Here is a 22,185-nt window from a genome sequence, read left to right as displayed (position 1 = left end):
GCTTGCTCCTCCTGTACCACGTTGCCCGCACAATACTGACCCGGCCTGTCTGACTACGCTTACTTCACCCGACGATCCATCCATCCATCCCGCACGGATCACCTTTAGTAAGTCTGCCTGCCTCTTCCCATCAGACTCCGTTCCTGCACTCCCCTGCCAGTACTCTCTACCACAGCCGGACGCACTCAGGGGTCGCGACCTGGTTCCAGTCTGCACCAAGTCCATCCCCACCATCAGGGGCCCTGGTGAATAGCAGGCTGGGACTTAGACCCCGCGCCCTGAGGAAATCCGTGCTAGAGACACTGCCAGGCGGCACCTGACAGTACCTTACGGCCTGCCTGACCATTCCACCTCTCCAGCCTGACTACGCCTGTGTTCCTGAAGCCTGCTACTTCCCTGTGTCAGTCCACACATTTCTGGTCATACCTGGATCCCTAACAGAGGCCAGAAAAAGGCATTAGGGTCTGCGGCATAGACTTTGGCCAAATATGATTAGTGGTGCTCATTAGTGAACAATTGTGAAGTAACAATAAAAGTAAAAGATAAGTCTTCCCAAGGGGTATGTGCAAAATCAACAAAGAGGTCAAATAGGTCAATGACCTGCTCACCAGCTCCTACTGATTTGTTGGAGCAGGCTTCTTCTGATGGAGGGGGCCATGTTTAATTTAAGTTGATTCCAGGTGTCTTCCTGTGGCGATTGGATGAACGGTGAACCCTGAGGCACAACAGCGATCTTTCCGTGTCTTTGGTCCAGTCCTGTGTGGCAGCAGAAGCAAGCAGCTGATCTGGATTCTATGCTCCGGGTCCCCGGTTACACAGATGACAGGCCTCTATGTCAGATTTGACAGCACCAACCAGCCAAGCACTCTCTCCGTCTTAGTCCAAGGATCAGCAACTAAGCAAACAGCTCTCCAGAGCTTACAGGCCCCCCTGCCGACCCAGCATACAGTCACCAACCAGCCTCCAAAATTCTCTCTCTCTATCAGGTCCTTCTCTTTTACACTCACTGTCGGCTACCTCCCTACTGCTCCTGCTCTTTCCTGGGCTTTTCTATTTATCTGGCTCCTCCTGCCTCACTGGATCCTGTAGTTTGCCTGCAATGGCAATGGCACCACTCATAGCCAAAACTACATCTTCCAGCATTCAGTGTTTCAATCTTGAAAAATCAGGAGCTCATAGTCCATACGATACAAGGAACTGTATTCAGGCGATTTTAACAGTAATAATACATTACAGAATCTGCATAGTCCAGTAACAGCGATTCTGGTTACATTCCTTCAACAGACCAAGCTGTCCAGCAAAAAAAAGGCAGTTAGAGAGTTGAGACAATTTTTTTACCATTGCCAGAAGTGATTACAATGATCAGCTTTTATTCGTTTATGAAAAACCTTTGTCCCAAAAGAAAAAAAAATGTTGCTGTAACTTCTTAAAGTAAAGTTCCAGTCATTTTTGTGTTTATTAAACGTCAGCAGCTACAAAAACTGTAAGTCGCACGATTTCAAAGTTGGGATGTTATAGCGATTTGAGGTGTGATTTGAAAGACACCTGACACAGACGTCTATGCAAATCACACCAAAAGTAGCGCATGCACCACTTTAGAAACCAGTGCGGCTCCGACAAAGTCGGAACCGCATCGATATGGCTGCTGTAATTGCGGACAATCGGGTGTAACTTGGCATGCAATTTGCAAATCGCCTGGCATGCAAATCGCATGCCAATTCGCACCCAGTGTGACCAGGAACTTAAATTCTGATGTAAAATAGACCAGAACCCTCCATGAGAGGTACAGATAAAACAGAGGCACACACAGAGCTGACAGTTTGATATCACGGAGAACGCCGTCCAAGTAGCTGGTAACCAGGCAACCCGGTATAAGTGACAGCGTCCTCCTACACTTGTCAATACTGCTCACTCACAGTGTGCGTTGTCACATGTTGCCGTCTGTTGCATGGAGAGAATTTGGTCACAGGTGACCTGTCACCGGCCCACAGCAACATATTCTTCTGATAGTTCTACAAGCAAGAAAAAAATACATCTGTCATTTATGGGGGGTGAGATAGCTGCATATCTTCCTGCCAACTCACCACTTTATTCATGGCTGCTTTTATTTAAAGCGGGTTTGCAAAATAAGTGTAAAACATGCATTCAACGTTTGAGCATTTAAGCAATCCTTCCTCACTGTATGCTGGGAAACCGTGATTTTAGATTTACCTTCAGCTGGTCTGGGGATGGCCAGCCATTCAAATGGGGACATTTTATGAACTCCTTTATACTCCATGTGGAAAGTAATTATCAACAGGAGCGGGATCACAGCAGGAGGACAAACCCTTTACCTTTATGTGGAGAGCAGAAATAATACATTTAATTTAGCATGGGAAACGTATACTGAATACGAATAATGCCTATTATTTTGAAAAATGTTGCCTGGCAGTCATTCTGGTCTGTGGTTTTTTTTTTTTCCTAACCCATGAGGGTGCGCAAAAACAAAACATCTGTTAAAGTGGTTGTAAACCTCAGACATGAAATATGAACAAAGCATATTCCTCTGTAGTGTGTACTTGTCTCAATTAAGAGCACTAAGTGTCATTTCTGTCTGCTGCCTTGTTTCTCTGCTGTCAGCCTGAGTCACTTCTGACAACTTTTTGTGACACCAAGAGAAAAATGGTGACAGGGGAGGGAGCCCCCTCATATTGACAGCCTCAGCTCTGTTCCTGTGTGCTGTATGGAGGAGAGAGGATGCTCCTTCCCTCCAATCAGCTCTCAGCGCTCTCCTCACTGAGCACTGCAGAGTGTAACTTCAGCTTCCCACCCCTTTCTTTCTGGAAGCTCAGACAAGCTTTATAAATCCTGGACTTTGAACGGATGTAAAGCATGGATGTTGAAGATAAACAGGTACAATTTATGTGGAGGATTTGTTTAGGTCAGTCACTTCACTGGGTATATGTAAGGGTTTCATCTGTGCCCAGAGGAACACAATGCAGGCCAAATGCAGCCTAAATATCATCTACATTGCACCATTGATGTAAATGGGAATCTGATGACCTATGTTTCACAAGCTTTTCAACAAAACCTCTGTACACAAACCATTACTCATCTACAGGAATATTGTATACCCAATCAATTTGATGCAAAAGTCCTCATAGTTAATAGATTTAACCGGTTTAATAGGATTTTCACCCTCTTTATAAAGTTTCCTACTCCCATCCTGTACATCAGTGGTCTCCAAACTATGGCCCAGGGGCCAGATGCGACCCTTTGCTTGCCTTTATCTGGCCCTTGGGGCACTTTTTTTCCCACTGATACAAGACACTATCCCTCCCACTGACACCAACAAGGGGGCATAATTCCTGCTACTAACATCAACAACAGTCACTGTTCCTCTCACTGAAAAAAACCATGGGGCACTATACTTCCCACTGACACCAACAACGGGGCACTATTTTTCCAACTTACACCAAGAATAGGGTGTTATTGCTCCCCTAGTACCAAAGATGCATTGTTTACTCCTAATGTTGCAGGACAATTTCTACTCCCAATGGTCATAGTCTGGCCCCCCTAAAGTCTGAAAGCCAGAAAACTGGCCCTTTGTTTAGAAAGTTTGGAGACCCCTGCTGTACATGAACAGTTCTATCTTCTTTTTGTTTTGTTTATTTACCTTTTATTTTCAAACAAAGTGTCTACCCCCACCATACATGTCACTTGCCTAGGCAAATGACATGCACAGTGCTTACATTGCTTGGCATAGTGTTCATAATTCACAAAGGAGGAGTGGAGCGGGCCTAGCAGCACATCATTGGAAGGCCCACCTACTTAATCAGGAAGAGCTGGTGGGCCTTTCAATGATGTTAAAAACAACATAGAGGCGTAGGATTGAGAGGTGGTAGAAGGCAAGATGATCTCAGTGGGATAACGCCAGATCTACTGGGTAGGTGAGTATCTGAAATGTGTAAAACCCACTTCACGGTAAAAAAATTTGGGGGGGGGGTATACTTTAATTGGACTTGTTCTGTGATGTTGAAACTGTTGCAAATGCTTATCCAAATATCTTCATCCAATTAATGATCAGAACACACCCTAAGATTTATGAGCACATGGGTAACTCAGTCATTCTAACTAAATGTCCGTGAAATGTGTCAAGGCAGATGTTGATTGTCCAGGAACATGATGGGGGTGTGAACAATTGTTCTGATTACATAATCCAACCCCATGGTACAATGAACTCTGGGACAGGTGATAATTGTTCGAATTGCATAACTAAAGAAGTGACCTCTCAAATTGGGGTAGTTATGTTAACAAGACTGCTTATTTAAGCGACCAGTATGGTTTTAAAAACATGCAATTAGTGTGCCTGGTGGAAACTGAACCCAACATTCCTTCTGCTGGTTTTAAAACTGTTAATTCCATACAAAACATGCATTGTAGAGTGAGTCACCGAAAGGATGTGATTTGGGTTTTCTGATCTGCATAGCACACTTTGTCTCCAAAGAATATTGGTGCCAGATATGACTGCCTCTTCCATTTCAGTCATTCCAATTTTTAAATAAGGATTGGGCCCTCAGTTCAAAAACGATTGACTGCATTGTGTGGACCTGGATATCGAAGTCAGCTTTATAGGTGAGCTGTTGGTTGGCCAATCAGTTTCACAATGCCCTCATCCATAGAAAAAAATACAAGCTTCTCGCACATTTCTTGGTCCATCTAGTGGATAGCTACATCTCAGCCACCAAAGTATCTATAACTCGCATTTGGCACATTATATTGTTACATTGGTTTCTTCTTCATTATTTTCCCCAAAAATCTATAGTATTTTTACACCCCATATAATATAAAGAACAATCCCTATATATAATAATAACAATGAATAACTGCTTAATTCCTGAAAAACATGTAATGAGTAGAGATTAAGGGCATAACTATAGACAGCGAAACATTCAACTGAAATGGGACCCAGAGCTGTCTGGTTATGTGATGATTTATGCAGGTACCAAAAGCATCTTACAACTACATTTGGATAATATACATGCATATAAAATTTGTGATCCTGCATAGGATTGCTAAAGAAAGTAATTATTACACTGTATTCAAAGAAATGGCCTTTTGAGATGCTAATTAACCACTTGACCTCCAAAGGATTTACCCCCCTTAATGACCAGGCCTCTTTTTGCTACTCGGCGCTGCACTAATTCAACTGATAATTGCGCGGTCATGCAATGCTGCACCCAAACGAAAATTACGTCCTTTTTTTTCACACAAATAGAGCTTTCTTTCGGTGGTATTTGATCACCTGTGAGCTTTTTATTTTTCACGCTATAAACAAAAAAAAGCCAAAAAGTTTGAAGAAAAACAATATTTTTTACTCTCAGCTATAGAAAATATATAGTAAACTCAAAGTTGGTTATAAATTTAGGCCAAAATGTATTCTGCTACATGTTTTTGGTAAAAAAAATCCCAATAAGTGTATATTGATTGCTTTGTGTGACAGTTATAGCGTCTACAAACTATGGTATAGATACTGCAATTTACGCCATTTTTTTGCTATACAGCGCTGCACTAGTTTAACGGACAATTGCGCAGTTATGCAATACGGTACATAAATTAAATTTACATCCTTTTTTTCCCCACAAATTGAGCTTTCTTTCAGTGGTATTTGATCGCCTGTGCGGTTTTTATTTTTTGCGCTATAAAAAAAAAGTCTGACAATTTTGAGGAAAAAAAACAATATTTTGGACTTTTTGCTATAAAACATGTCCAGTGAAAAAAAATTTAAAAATCAAATTTAGTCATAAATTTCTGCCAAAATGCATTCTGCGACATGTCTTTGCTGAAAAAAAAAACCCAATACATGTAAGTAATTGTTTTTTGTGAAAGTTATAGCGTTTACAAATGGCGGGAAAGATACTGGGATTTTTAGTTTTCTTTTTATACTAATAACGGTGGCGATCATCGACTTATGGCGGCGATCAGCGACTTATGGCGGGACTGCGGCGGACATTCTGACATTGGGGGGTACTGACTTGGGGTCACTGACATCCCCAGTGACACCAATACAGTGATCAGTGCAAAAAAAAACCACTGACACCGTACTAATGGCACTGGGGAGGAAGGGGTTAAGTTTATTATTCAGGGAAAGGGTTAACTGTGTGAGGGGAGTGTTTTACTAGGGGGCGGGGGGGTGTACTGCAGGGAACACCACTGATCGGGAGAGAGAAACTCTTCTGTCCCGATCAGCGTGTCCTGAAGCTGTCAGGGAACTGACAGAAAGCACAGCTACTGAAGCTGTGCTCTCTGTCAGCGATTGCCGCCGATCGCCGGGACATAGCCGGTAAAGACCGGCTGTGACCCGGCAACAGACATCCGCGGCTGTGATCGGCAGGACAGGTAGGGCGGCAGCGCGCCTCGCGCACGCCCCCCACCTGTTTACAAAACACACGTTTTAAAATGTGTCGCCCTGCCGCTGTATTTATACAGTGGCTGGGCGGCATGTGGTTAAAGAGTGAAGGACCCCTTAATAGTTTGATATAACTGCTTTTAAAGTCCTGGTAGAGATTAAATGTATTAGTTAGAGCCCTGGTAGAGATGAGATACAGAATAAAAAGTCAACAGCTTGATATAGGGCCCTATTACTCTTAGCTACAGTGCTGGTAGAGATTGGCAAAATGCAAAGGGACTGAACAGTATACCAATCTGACCTGTCCAGGAATCCATACCTGTTCTGATCCCAAACACACCTAATCCAACACAAAGGCATGACAAGGGTACAAAGTGGAAGGTCACAACTGCAACCTCTGGTTTGAGTATTCCCATATCTTTATGGGGATCAGGTGGATAAATTTGAAAGGAATAAAGAGCATCCTGTCAATCTTGGCCTCTGAGCCCTTTCCACCTATCCAATCTTACAAATAATAGCAGTTACAGAAATAGTAGGAATACATAACATCTTCTACTTTTTTCTATGTCCTTGAGTGGATACTATAATATGCAGAGACATGTTTAAACTCTTCACAAGATTATTGCCTCAGGGTAATTTGGCGGCTTCGACAATACATATATATTACACAAATCACTTTTCATTTATCAAACAAATATCATCTGTTGCTATCTGTGGCAGCCACTTCTATTGGTTATTAGTACAGCTGGTGGAAAATATCCTTACACCAAATGAGATGGTGTACACCAACTAAAAAGAAAAAATTGTAATTTATTACAAAAAAATATATATATTATTTTCTTATAGATACAAGTATGATTTAAGAATGTTTGTGACATGTACCTTCATTTTGTTCATCCCCTTATGTCTAAATAGTAATCATATCCTGCATGATGTGATTATAACATAAATACAGAAAAAAAATAAGATTTCTTTCTAAAAAAGCCCTTTCCCTTGTTTTTAGGCCTATTTTTGAGTACATTGTTGATATTTCAGTTTTTAGTACAATAGTTTAAGGGTAATTTATAGTAAAATGCTCTTGCGCTCTAGAGCATTTTTTTTATTTTTCACACACACATGGTAAAATCTGCATTTTGTTCTGCTACAAAATTACTTAGAACCCACAAACACAATGGGGTTAATTTACTAAAACTGGAGAGTGCAAAATCTGATACAGCTGTTCATAGTAGCCAATCAGCTTCTAACTTTAGCTTATTAAAAAAAAATGGAAACTGATTGTTTTTTATGCAGAGCTGCACCAGGTTTAGTAAATCAACTCAACTTTTATGTTATAAGATGCTTGTACAGAAAGTCCAAATTTTTAGGAAAATATATACTAAATTAATGTTAGTGCACACAAGCAGATACCCAAAAAAATACCCAAGTTTTTTTTAAATATAAGATGATGCTGCTTCGAGTAAATAGATACCAAACATGTTAAGATTTAAAATTGTGAAATGGCAAAAAACTATGGTACCTAAAATTGTCCATAGGTGATGCTTTAAAAGTATTTACAGGTTACCAGTTTATGCTTGGTTAGCTGCTTCCCTGGCTGTAACAGCCAGGAAATGACAGCTCTAAAATTGGAAGTGACAAAATCTTTGTCATTTCCAGGTTCACTCATCACAGAGGAAATTGGGGAATGGACGTTCCTTAATCTCCACTGTGGGACGTTGTCCCAGCCACTTACTGTGAACCCCATTGGTTTTCATTAGTACTGATTCTAACTCTAAGCTTTGTAAACAATGCTGCCTAATAATACTTGAAAACTGTACCTATAAAGAAAACTTTAGATTACATACTCTGGTAAAATTTGGAGGAATGTAGAGCACCCTGAATCTTGAGAGAAAGCTCTTGAAATGGACTAGATCCTTTAATAGCCTTTTTACTTCATAGGAACCCCTAGAATAATTTTCAGGTCTTGGAGAACCTTTATTAAAACCAGTTAATTGGAGGCCTATGGGTAAAATGCCCCAATGCATTTATGATTACTAGGATGAATGCCCCCCTTACAGTGGTGGTCAGAATGCCACCCTTACAGTCAGCTAAAGAGATTGGTCCTGGAACTATCCTGGCACCATTCAATGGAAGGTCAATCGGTCACAGCTCAAGGAACCCCTAGTAACTAAATTCACAAAAAGAACATTGGGGAATTGGAGAAAGTACAGAGAACGACAACCAAACTGATAAGAGGCATGGAGGAGCTCAACTATGAGGAAAGATTAGAGGAACTGAATTTATTCTCTCTTGAGAAGAGGAGATTAAAGGGGGATATGATCAACATGTATAAATACATCAGTGGTTCATATAGTGAACTCGGTGTAGTTATTCACCCTGAAGTCATCACAGAGGACAAAGGGACACTCTTTACATCTGGAGGAAAATAAATTTAATTTCCAAACATGGAAAGGTTTCTTTACAGTGAGAGCTGTGAAAATGTGGAATAGACTCCCTCAAGAGTTGGTTCTGGCCAGCTCAGTGGATTGCTTTAAAAAAGGCCTGGATTGTTTCTTAGATACAAAGAATATAACTGGATACTAACATTTGTAAGTAAAGTTGATCCAGGGAATATCCGATTGCCTCTTGGGGGATCAGGAAGGAATATTTTTTCCTGCAGGAGCAAATTGTATCATGCTTGGCTGGGTTTTTTTTGCCTTCATCTGGATCAAATGTGGGCAGGAGCGGACTGACCATTCGAGCACTCGGGCACTGCCCAAGGGCTCTGGGTCAGTAGGGGGCCCCATGAAATGCCCCTGGTACCTTTTTTATAGGCTTTTTGAGTGTGGGCAAGGACACAGGGGCCCCATGATCCCCTATTGCCCGGGGGCCCCATGAGTTGTCAGTCCGCCCCTGACTGTGGGTATAGGATTATAGCTTTTTTTTTTTTTTTTTTTTTTTTTTTTTTTTTAATGGTTGAACTGGATGGACTTTTGTCTTTTTTTTAGCCAGACTAACTATGTAACTATGTAATTCCTGGAGGAACCCTAATTGAGAATGGCTGGACTAGAGTGTTTTCTTGCTAGGTGTAGAGTACCATGGTGGAACCTCTAAAATAATTTATGGGTCTCAGGGAGCATAATCTATTTTAGACCTAATAAAAGAGTAAGATATGTGGCACACCGAGCATCTTTGACACCCATAGAAGTTAATTTTTTTAACACCTTCCACCACAAAAACCATTACTTTTAGTATCCATATTATTTGTTACAAAGCGAAAAAGGCCACCTGACATTAATGGTCAATAAATGCTCTTTTACACTGGTGAGCACTACAAAAGGGTCCATCCACATTAGTGGTCAATGAGGAAATGCCCCTTTACATTGGCGGTCAGTGGAAAAGTGCCCTTCTAACATTGGCGGTCAGTGGAAAAGTGCCCTTCTAACATTGGAGGTCAGTGGAAAAGTCCCACTATACATTGTTGATCAGTAACAAAGTGTCCCCTTACATTGGAAATGTAAGTGAAAAACCTTAAGGCTTTAGAACCACTTTTATATTTAATTTGTTTTACCCAAAAAATGTTTGTGTTTTCATTTTATTGATTTCCATAAAAAGGCCCACCAATGTCCTTAGCACCAGGCCCATAATGCTATTAGTCTGGCCCTGGGCCTGGACTCTTTTTTTTTTTTTTTTTTTTTTTTTTGTTTTCATTATTATTATGTATGGATCACTGCTGATTTGTAATTGCACTATTGCAAGTAATTTAATGTTGAGGTAGCAGTGTTGCTTATGTATTTATGGATGAAAATGATCAAGAATATTAATATTTATGATATACTGTACATATATTTACTTGTCATAGATTTGAGTCTATTATTCTTAGGATGTAAACTGTACTAGGGGCTAAAATTACTGGCTGTGAACCTGATGCGATCCAATTTTTGTAATTAATTGTTTTGTAAGTTGTTCTTTGTGGAGATAAATTATAGAGTAATATTCATCATGTGCTGGTGTTGGATTATAACTTTGTAGTGTTCAGTTATACATTTTTCAGAATATGAGCCATAGATTTTTTTATTGGATTTGCTGAAGATGGAGACGATGTCACTGATGATGGCGTTCCATGTGTCTTTATCCCTTCAGGGGGTTCATTAATATTGAAGGCTCAAAAAGAGCGGCAATACTTATTACTCCCATAAAGCAATGAACTTTTCAGGTGCAGTTCTTTAAATGGGACCAAAAAATATATTTATTTACTACTAGATTGAACTGTATTGTTGCTGTATTGTCTCCCATTATATTGTAAAGCGCTGAGCAAACTGTTGGCACTATATAAATCCTGTATAATAATAATAATAACTACTGACAAATATTATTCCTTCTGGGTCAATTGTGAAGTTATTTTCCTGAGCCTTGTTTTATACCTCCTACTTAATTTTTTTTTACCTATAATTCCATTACAAAATCACACCTTTTGAATGCCGTGGTATCTGGGCTTAAAAAAATGGTGGGCACTATGAGGTTTCTGCTGCCACAAAATAAAGGACACAGAAGTTGCACAGCACAGAATTGCCTACCAAGAGGCCAAGGTTCTGCTCAGAGATATTGTGAAAAACTTGCAAAACTTTGCTGCATTAAATTATGTCCAACTCAGAAAATGGTAAATTGAATAGACTAACTTTAGTACATAAGTAGCATAATGTAAATAAGAAACTATATTGCTTTTACTATACAATTTTTAAAAAAATTTTGTGTTGAGTTTTTACAAAAGAAAACTGTTGAGTTTTAAACTGAGAAAATTATAATGGACTGACTTTAGCAGAAGAACAGCATATTGTAATTGAGAATCGGTTTTGCATAATATTTTATATTAAATACAGGGTAGACACATATATCAATATTCGCACAGTATTATGGGTTTTCATCAGAAGTTTAATAAACAAATAGAATAGTAGGTTCAGTTGAATGATTCAGTCACCACAGCATATAAAATCCCATTTCTCTTCTTTTATCAGAAGCTGTTTCTTTTCGGACTCTTTGGGGAGAGTGCATTAAAGTGGAGCAGACAGAATCTAGAGCAGCTGTGTATAGTAACCAATTAGTGTCAATATTCAGCTTTGAAAATTAAAGATAGAAGTTGATTGGTTGCCATATACAGCTGTTCCAGTCGTAGTAAATTTTGCTCTCTGTCTTGAGTGCTTTGTATTGAGCACTCTGAACAGACAAGCAGGTTGGAAGGCGAGAATGAGGACTCTCTGATGTCTCTGATGGTACAGAGCTGTACTGAGGGAGGGGTAAGGGAAGAATCACTGCTTTGATTCACTCATTAGATGTGCATACATTTTATCTTGCTCAAAAAAATTAAAGGAACACTTTGAAAACACATCAGATCTCAATGTGGAAAAATATCACGCTGGATATATATACTGATATGGACTGGGTATAGACCTGAAAATCAAAGTGAAAAAAAGATGCAGCAGGCTAGTCCATTTTGCTGAAATGTCATTGCAACAACTCAGATTGGTACTCAGTAGTTTGTACGGCCCCCACGTGCTTTTATACATGCCTGACAATGTCGGACATGCTCCTAAAGAGACAACTGATGGTGTCCTTTGGTATTTCCTCCCAGATCTGGACCAGGACATCACTGCGCTCCTGGACAGTCTGAGGTGCAACCAGGGGCAGACTGACAACTCATCGGGCCCCCGGGCAATAGGGGATCATGGGGCCCCTGTGTCCTTACCCAAACTCAAAAAGGCCTATGAAAAAGGTACCAGGGGCATCTCATGGGGTCCCTTACTGACCCCAGGCCCTCAGGCAGTGCCCGAGTTTCCAAATGATCAGTCCGCCCCTGGGTGCAACCTATCACCATCGGATGGACCGAAACAGGATATCCCTGAGGTGTTCTATTGGATTTAGGTCAGAGGAGCGTGGGGGTCATTCAAAGGTATCAATTCATTTATCCTCCAGGAACTGCCTGCATATTCTCACCACATGAGGCCAGGCATTGTTGTGCACCAGGAGGAACCAAGGACCCACTACACCAGCGTAGGGTCTGACAATGGGTCCAAGGGTTTCATCCCGATACATAATGGCAGTCAGGGTGCCATTGTCTAGCCAGTAGAGGTCTGTGTCCCCCCCCCCACCCCCCATGGATTTGCCTCCCCAGACCATCACTGACCCACCACCAAAACAATCGTATTGAATGATCTTACAGGCAGCATAACATTCTTCACAGTTTCTTCACACCCTTTCACGTCTATCACATGTGCTCAGGATGATCCTGGTGTTCAATGGCAAATGCCAATCGAGCTTTATACCAGAGCCGGGCAGTGAGCACAGGCCCACTAAAGGACATTGGGCCCTCAGGCTACCCTCATGAAGTCTGTTTCTGATTGTTTGGTCAGAGACATTCACACCAGTAGCCTGCTGGAGGCCATTTTGTAGGGCTCTGACAGTGCTCATCCTGTTCTTCCTTGCACAAAGGAGCAGATACTGGTTCTGCTTATGGGTTATGGACTCTCTACGGCCCTAACCAGCTCTCCTAGAGTAACTGCCTGTCTCCTGGAGTCTCCTCCATGCTCTTGACAGTGTGCTGGGAGACACAGCAAACCTTCTGGCAATGGCACGTATTGATGTGCTATCCTGGAGGAGTTAGACTGACTGTGCAACCTCTATAAGGGTCGAAGTATTGCCATATGCTACCAGTAGTGATACTGACCTTATTTAATACCAAAGCAGCTGAAACTACTTAACAACCCCCTTTGCTACTTAACTGACCAGATCAATATCCATTGACTTGATGCCATATTCTGATTAAAATGTGTTCCTTTAATTTTTTTAAGCAGTGTGTATATAGAAAGATATATATACAGTTGTGTTCAAAATAATAGCAGCGTGTTGAAAAAAGTGAATAAAGCTCAAAATCCTTCTAATAGCTTTTATTTCCATCCACACAAATGCATTGGGAACACTACACATTCTATTCCAAATCACAACATGAAGAAAAATATATCAAATTTGTATTGTTCCTCTAAAAAAATTGAAGAAAAGTGAATATTAGACTGTTCAAAAAAATAGCAGTGTTTGTATTCTTCTTTACAAACTCAAACATTCACTATATAAACTGAAAAATGTTTGAAGATTTTGCTTTCCTTTGAATCACTTAATTAATATTATTGTTATTATATCGAGTTTATATAGCGCCAAAGGGTTTACTCAACGCTGTACAATAGAGGGGGGGGACAATATTTAGTTGTATAAGCACTGTTTCTGAGAACTGCTGTACATCTGTGTTGCATGGAGTCAACCAACTTCTGGCCCCTGTGAACAGGTATTCCTGCCCAGGATGATTGGACTACATTCCACAGTTCTTCTCTATTTCTTGGTTTTGCCTCAGAAACTGCATTTTTGATGTCACCCCTCACGTTTTCTATTAGATTAAGATCCGGGGATTGGGCTGGCCACTCCATAACGTCAATCTTGTTGGTCTGGAACCAAGATGTTGCACATTTACTGGTGTGTTTGGGGTCGTTATCTTGTTGGAACACCCATTTCAAGGGCATTTCCTCTTCAGCATAAGGCAGCATGACCTCTTCAAGTATTCTTATGTATTCAAACTGATCCATGATCCCTGGTATGCGATAAATAGGCCCAACACCGTAGTATGAGAAACATCCCCATATCATGATGCTTGCACCACCATGCTTCACTGTCTTCACAGTGTACTGTGGCTTGAATTCAGTGTTTGGGGGTCGTCTGACAAACTGTCTCCGGCCACTAGACCCAAAAAGAACAATCTTACTTTCATCAGTCCACAAAATGTTGCGCCATTTCTCTTTAGGCCAGTCAATGTGCTCTTTGGCAAATTGTAACCTCTTCAGCACATGTCTTTTTTTCAACAGTGGGACTTTGCCGGGGGGCTTCTTGCAGATAGCTTGGCTTCACATAGGCGTCTTCTAATTGTAACAGTACTCACAGGTAACTTTATGTCACAAACTCTCTAACGGTATCTCTATGGGTCCACAGTCTGGGATTCCCCAGGGTGCGGGTTCTAAGCCCCAGCCTGCTTGTTCACCAGAGCTCCTGATGGTGGGGATGGACTTGGAGCAGGCTGAGACCAGGTCGCGGCCCCAGGGTACACCCAACCATGGTAGAGAGGACCGCTAGTGGAACGTAGCTTGGTAAAAGCCTGATGTGAAGAGGCAGGGAAGACCTGAGCAGTAAACGGATAGATCCCTGCAGGATGGATGGATGCGGACACACCGTGTAGCAAGTAGCGGAGTCAGACAGGCTGGGTTAGTAACCGTGGAGGCAGAACGGAATATGAGCAGCAGGCAAAGGATAGTCGGGTCACAGGCCAAGTTCAGCAACAGGAGGTCAAAAGATCAGGAGCAGGCAGAAGAATATCCGGAGACAAGCCAGGGGTCAGGGCAGGAGAAGGTCGCGATAGTCAGGAGCAGGCTGGATTCGGCAACAGGAAACAACTCAGGATCAGGAATCACAGGCAGAGGAATAAGACCATATGGCAATTTAGATCCTGCAGTGGCCTGTTTAAATAGCCCGCCCGGCGCCAACAGGCGCGCCTGGGTCCTAGTGCCTGCTTGCGCCGTCATTGGTAACAGGCGCGCCTGGATCCTGGTGCCCGCCTGTATGCCTTGTCGGGATCCTGCGCATGCGCAGATTCATGGGCCGCGGCGATCCTCTCGTTCTCTGACATTTTAGACCTTCTTTGATCTTCCTGGAGCTGATTGTTGGCTGAGTCCTTGCCATTTTGGCTATTCTTCTATCCATTCGAATGGTAGTTTTTCGCTTTCTTCCAGGTATTTCAGGTTTTGGTTGCCATTTTAAAGCATTTGCGATCATTTTAGCTGAGCAGCCTATCATTTTCTGCACTTCTTTATATGTTTTCCCCTCTCCAATCAACTTTTTAATCCAGGTACGCTGTTCTTCTGAACAATGTCTGGAACGACATTTTGCTCAGAATTTCAAAGAGAAATGCACTGTAACCAGCATGTACAACATTTGCTGCCTTCCTTCCTTGAATAAGGGCAATAATTGCCACCTGTTTTTCAAAGAATGACTGACCTCACTAATAGAACTCCACACTGCTATTATTTTGAACATGCCCCTTTCAATGAGTGATTCAATTACACAGAATCAGCAGCATGCATGTCATGACTGTTGGGTCTGTTGGATTTCTATTACCCTACTATACCTGCTAGTAAATATTTGCCATGTAGAAATATCATTTCTACCAAAAACAGTGATTAATCAGGTTAGTGATGTCTGACTGCTATTATTTTGAACTCAACTGTATATATATATATATATATATATATATATATATAATACTTTTTTAATCAGTCTAGCGACTGATAACTTTTTGCTTGGAATTTTTCCTTTCCAAAGTGCAGTAACCCATAGTTAACTAACTGGCAAAAGCTGAATTCTCCTTGCTCTATAGGTTTTTCTCTCTGCACATAACCATTGTTCCCGACACTATATATCCTCTGTCTATTTTACTTACTTTGGGTTTTTTCTCTGCTGGAAAATTGGAAGAATTTCTGAACCTTGACTGCACTGTGATGTCAGCAGGCTGCACAATCTTTCTGTAAAAAGAGGAGAAAAAAACAGTAGTTTGAATATTACCATGAATCAGATATGTTACATACAGATGAGTCAATAAACCTTTTTATAAGAGTGGGCTAAGACAAGCAGAGCTTTTGGCAATTCCATGACATGATCCCTGACATTTATAGGAGCTGTGACAGGCTCAATAGCCAATTCTAACTTGTAATTTTATCTGACAATGAGCATCAACCTAATGGCAGGGTTGAACAGGAAGTAGATGAAGGTTTACAGAAATAGAAGCCAAGAGTATGTTAAAGAATACCTTTTTGTTTAGAAGAAAAAATTGTTATGTTGCTTCCTATACCCGGCTAGTTTAAAGCGATGGGAAGAGAAAGGTCAATGTAATATGCAAAAGGTATCCCTAGATCCAGTGCTGATCGCAGAAAACCAGTGGGATACCATAAGAAGCATGGGCATTCGAATGCTTCCAGAGATATTTGCTGGTTGGATTTCCATAGTTCTGTGTTTTTGATACAGTTACGACACTAGGAGGATTAAATGAATTATGTTTAAAAATAAAAAAAAGGTTTCTTCCTTCTGCCACACAAGACCTGTCAGCTGGTTTCTCCATTAAAAGGGGGGCAGCTAGCAAGCAGTTCCGTGAACCCTTAATACCCTTCTACATTTGGGGTTCTTTGAGTACTGCTTCCCAAAAACAGGTGATGAGCATCGGGTTCTTCTCATCACTGGAATCTTTAGCACTCTGGTGCCCAAGAAATGCTCACAAGAAGAGAGAGATTATGGTGTTGATTTACGAAAACTGGAGAGTTCAATCTCTGGTGTAGGTGTGCATGGCAGCAAATCAGCTTCTCACTTCATCTTAAGCTTTGACAAAAAACTTGGAAGCTGATTGGTCTCTATGCAGAGCTGCACCAGATTTTGCACCCTCCAGTTTTAGTAAATCAACCCTTATGTGTCCCCTCTTGTGTGTCTGGCATTAGGGGCCATTTGGACTTACCAGTTCACTGTGTGAGCAGCTATGAACACGTAAAGAAAATGAAAATATACACAGCTGCAAAGTAATTTTTTTAAAAAAATTTGCTAATACTTACCTTCTAGGCTCTGGTGGCATCCCTGGCAGGTCTTCTACGGTGGCAAAATCCCAAGATTCCATACACAACTAGCCTGTCACGCAAGACATGTCCGCTGCTTTCCCAACTGAAAGGGGGTAGCTAGCATGTAGATCCCTGCAACATCAATACCTGTCTGCAAAACCCTTCAACATTTGGGGGATGCTTGAAGCAGGGCTCCCCAAAAACAGGTGATGTAACTTCAGCACGCTGGTACCCAGGAGGTGCTCACTTTTGGAAGAAGATTATGTGTCTCCTATTTGGTTATGGTATTGAGGGACCCCCAACCAGTTCACCATGTAGGCAGGTATAAAAGTATAAAATAAAATTAAAAAAACACAGTTGCAAAGTCATTTTATTATTCATTTTTCTAAAACTTACTGTGATGGAGGTGTAGGCGGGACAGAACACACGGAGAGCAGTGGGCACACAAGGTTTTTATTGAGGGATTTGGGACACTTGATCGGGGCAACAAGGGTTAAGTCCAGGGCACACAACAGAGGGACAGTTCAGGCAGGTAATGGGTAATCCGGGCACGCAACAGAGGGGCAGTACAGGCAACAATAATCCGGGCACAGCAGAGGGGCCGTTCAGGTAGGCAAGGGGTAGTCCGGGCGCACGGCAGAGAGACAGTCCAGGCAAAGGGAGTCCGGGCACAGAAGAGGGCAGTTCAGGCAGGCAAGGGTTAATCCGGGCACACAGCAGAGGGGCAGTTAAGGCAAAGAGAGTCCGGGCACAGCAGTGGGCAGTCCAGGCAGGCAAGGGGTAATCCGGGCACACAGCAGAGGGACTTGCAGGGACACTCAGCAGCAGGCTTTCAGGGACACTCAGCAGCAAGCGGGCTTGCAGGGACACTCAGCAGCAGGCAGGCAGGCTTGCAGGGCTCTCTGCAGCAGGCAGACTTGCAGGGCTTTCAGCAACAAGCAGGTTGGCAGGATCACACAGCAGAAGGCAGGCTTTTCAGGGTCTGGCAGGGTCTTGGCTGTAGGGTCTGGCCGCAACTCAGACCTCTCACAGCACTTTGTCACGAGCAGGGGACGAACTAGCTGCTCAGGTCCTGTTCCGGTCTTTTTATCGCCGGAGCAGGACGCTTCCGGGTTGCCCCGACAATGGCCAGCCCGGTGTCGGGTTTCCGGGGCAAACGAAAAAAAAGCCCACAAAGTTTGACAAATTCCAAGCATTGATTATACAAAAATTGGTTGCCACCAGTCAGGATGTGGCCCAGAAGTTGATTGACAGCATGCCAGGGCGAATTGCAGAGGTGATAACTAAATGGCTTGGGGAACAAAACATCAAGCTTTTGGGTCCCTTGCAAGGAAACTCTCCAGACCTTAATCCCATTGAGAACTTGTGGTCAATCCTCAAGAGGTCGGTGAGCGAAAAAAAAAGCCCACAAATTTTGACAAATTCCAAGCATTGATTATGCAAGAATGGGTTGCCACCAGTCAGGATGTGGCCCAGGAGTTGATTGACAGCATGCCAGGGCGAATTGCAAAGGTCTTGAAAAAGAAGGGTCAACACTACAAATAGAGACTCTTTGCATAAACTTAATGTAGTTTCCAATAAAATCCTTTGACACTTATGAAATGCTTGTAATTGTACTTCACTATACCATAGTAATAATTGACAAAAAGATCTAAAAACACTAAAGCAGCAGACTTTGTGAAAATTCATATTTGTGTCATGCTCAAAACTTTTGACCAGGGCTGTACACTTTAAGCTTAAAGGAAATCTATGATCACAGCATATGCTTTCACTGTACAACATCAGCATTTTGATAACAATACAAATAATAGTTATATTTTGAAATCCAATATAATCTTACTTGAAAAATTTCCTTTCATTTTATGCCTGCCTGCTGGCCGTCGCTTTCAACAACATCCTGGATTCCCTGAATGCTTTACAGGTTCTCTATTTCTAAGGACTACATCTCCCATGGTTACTTTCTTCATGCAAGTAATGATCCCTGCATTGGCTTGGCCTCCTGAAACTCCTCCTCTCAGCACCTCTGATGTTCAGAAGGTAGGTTCTGTGAAATGCATGACACAGTAGTGCCTACTCACAAGGTATAGTGAATACGTATCACAGATTTCAATTATGTAAATGTGTGTGGGTCTTCAAAAAGTAAGTTTACAAATTAAAAAAGGACCCCATTCACTCGAATGGGTCATGATCAGCAGGCACTACCCCCACCGAAAGCTGCAGGGGGTATAGTTCCTGTTGTTTCATGTTTACAGCCCTTGCCGCTGCCTTTGCAGCAGTGTTGCAACATACCAGACTGAAATTCACTGACACGACACCCAAATTTTACTGGCACAGCCAAGTTGTACTGGCATTTCCTGGATAAGTTGAAAAATGACAGTATTGAAGCTACAAACAAGTACAATATGTAATTAGAAATGTGATTTAAGGTAGATATTAAGGCAAAAAAACATGATTCTTATATTAGTTTCAATATACCAAGGGTGGATTATTATAATCCATCAGTTTTTGTCACCTATGCCTGTGACGAACATGGTGCCCGACCCCTGCCCTCCTCGCCAACTTGTGACAAAGGATCGGTCAATCTCACAGTGCACTGTCACTTGTGTAACAATACCAACTCTCAGCTGCACCCTGCACAAATATTTTTCAGCTCGTGGGACCACAATCTAGGTACCACAGCCTGAAAGCAATTGTCACTGGGTCGTTAACTAAGCAATTAACTTTTTAAGCTACCACCACCACCTTTTGACTGAGAAGGAGGAAACTCATAATCTTAGCAATAACAACTCTGAAAAATAAAAGTCTGCACATACTGTAACCACAGACAGGTATATTCAGAGATTTATCATATGCAGTAGTACTCTTCAAGAGACAGGGATTCTTTATTAAAAAGGCATTAAAAAACTTAGAAACAGTTTTAGCACTTTTCAAATTAGAGTTTAACAATGAAAAGATCAAAATGGTGCAAATAAAATATTTACAGAAAAAAAAGGTGTTAAAAAGAAAGAAACCAACAGGGAATTAAAAAGGAGCTGAAAATACTTTGAAGAATACTTTGAAAGTCCTTGGTTTTAGCAGAGTTCAGTCAATAAGCAAGGTGTTATCGGCTCTCATAATTTGACAGATGTTCCTTTTGTTGATGGTAAAATGAGAGCTTGACAATAGGTCTTGCCATTCCCTTTTTCTGTAGTATCAAAGGGGTGTTGACAGAGACCATCTGATCAATCATCCGGTTTAAGGGATGGGTGCTGGGAGGCCACCACGTATATGACCAAGTCCCAAATACAGTTTCTTATAAGTATTTATATTTCTGAATACCTACTGTTTACAGTCTGCTACCATACAGAATATTGTGCAGCATGAAATTAGCTTCACAATGGATATAGATATAGCAGGTCTTGGATATCTGTTTATCATAGGAGGGGTGTGGGGGCCTGATGCACTCTGGTACCTGTCACCATAGGGATGTTTGGATTCAAAATGGTACCCATTTGTACCCAATGGTACTGAGGGAGGTAAATACACTCTCATGCTAAAAATAATTGGACGCATTAACTTTAATGGCATCCCAGCCTTAGTCCGTAGGGTTCAATATTGAATTGGCCAACCTTTGCAGCTATAACAGCTTCAACTTTTCTGGGAAGGCTGTCCACAAGGTTTAGGAATGTGTCTATGGGAATGTTTGACCATTCTTCCAGAAGCGCATTTGTGAGGTCAAGCACTGATGTCGGACGAGAAGGCCTTGCTTGCAGTCTCTGCTCAAATTCATCCCAAAGGTGTTCTATCGGGTTGAGGTCAGGACTCTGTGCAGGCCAGTCAATTCCTCCACCCCAAACTTGCTCATCCATGTCTTTATGGACCTTTCTTTGTGCACTGGTGCACAGTCATGTTGGAACAGGAAAGGGCAATTCCCAAACTGTTCCCACAAAGTTGGGAGCATGAAATGGTCCAAAATGTCTTGGTATGTGGATGTCTTAATAATTCCCTTCACTGGAACTAAGAGGCCAAGCCCAACCCCTGAAAAACAACCCCACGCCATAATCCCCCCTCCACCAAACTTTACACTTGGCCCAATGCAGTCAGGCAAGTATTGTTCTTCTGGCAACCACCAAACACAGACACATCCATTGGATTGCCAGACAGAGAAGCGTGATTTATCACTTCACAGAACACTTCTCCACTGCTCTAGAGTCCAGTGGTGGCATGCTGTCAGGGATGCGGGTGTGACCAGAAGTGTGTGGACTGACACAGGGAAACGTAGGCTTCAGATATAGTAAATAATATAATTTATTGAGACTAACAATACAAATATAAACGCAGTGCACCGAACCCCAAGCTAACACAAATACATACAACAAGGTGAAACAAACCCAAACCTAAACTGGTATAGATACACAGGTACATACACATATACAGCACAACGTAGTCAGGCAGGCCGGGTCGATAACTATCGGGCAGGTAGGTACAGGAGGAGCAGGTGGAGAGAATGGTCAGGGTCACAAGCCAGGGATCAAACAGGAGAAGTCAGCAGAGGTCAGGATCAGGCAGGGTTGGCAACAAGTCAGGCAGAAACAGGAACATGAACAGGAATGCAGGTTACAAGATACAGTGGCCCATGGAAAAACACACACCAAGGCCCTGACTGTGAGTCTGGCCATTCCTTAAATACAACCCCTGCAATCAGCTTCAGGTGTTTTGGCTGACTGCAGGGGCGAGTCTCTGATTGCTGAGAGCACCCGCTGGCCAGCCCTGGTACTGCAGCCCACAAGGCAGGTGAGTCCCACCGTTATTGGCAAGTCCATTCCTGACATGTGCTTTACACCACTGCATCCGACGCTTTGCATTGCACTTAGTGATATAAAGCTTGGATGCAGCTGCTTGTACATTGAAACCTGTTCCATGAATCTTTCTACATACTGTTGTGCTAATCTGAAAGCCACACGAAGTTTGGAGGTCTTTAGCTATGTACTCTGCAGACAGTTGGAGACTTCTGCGTACTGTACGCTTCCGCATACGCTGACCCTGCTCTGTCATTTTACGTGGCCTACCACTTCGTGGCTGAATTGCTGTTGTTCCCAGTTGTTTTCATTGTGTTATAATACCACTAACAGTTGGCCGTGGAATATTTAGTAG

General features: G+C 42.1%; 1 protein-coding gene across 3 annotated transcripts in view; it reads right to left on the bottom strand.

Annotated features, from left to right (window-relative positions):
* The window catches only part of NOX4 (NADPH oxidase 4), a 352,340-nt gene that overhangs the window by 88,857 nt on the left and 241,298 nt on the right, over positions 1-22,185 (bottom strand). For all 3 annotated transcript variants that reach the window (XM_089656614.1, XM_089656605.1, XM_089656621.1), the window contains exon 13: positions 15,894-15,975. In XM_089656614.1, coding sequence (XP_089512740.1) covers positions 15,894-15,975 — 82 coding nt within the window. The remainder of the gene's footprint in view (positions 1-15,893; positions 15,976-22,185) is intronic.

Source organism: Staurois parvus, unplaced genomic scaffold (genome assembly GCF_062004578.1).
Source record: "Staurois parvus isolate SC_StPar_1 unplaced genomic scaffold, SC_StPar_1.0 ptg000027l, whole genome shotgun sequence".
NCBI classification, from domain to species: domain Eukaryota; kingdom Metazoa; phylum Chordata; class Amphibia; order Anura; family Ranidae; genus Staurois; species Staurois parvus.
Note: the sequence above shows the minus strand (reverse complement) of the source record. Positions and strands in the feature narration are given on the sequence as shown.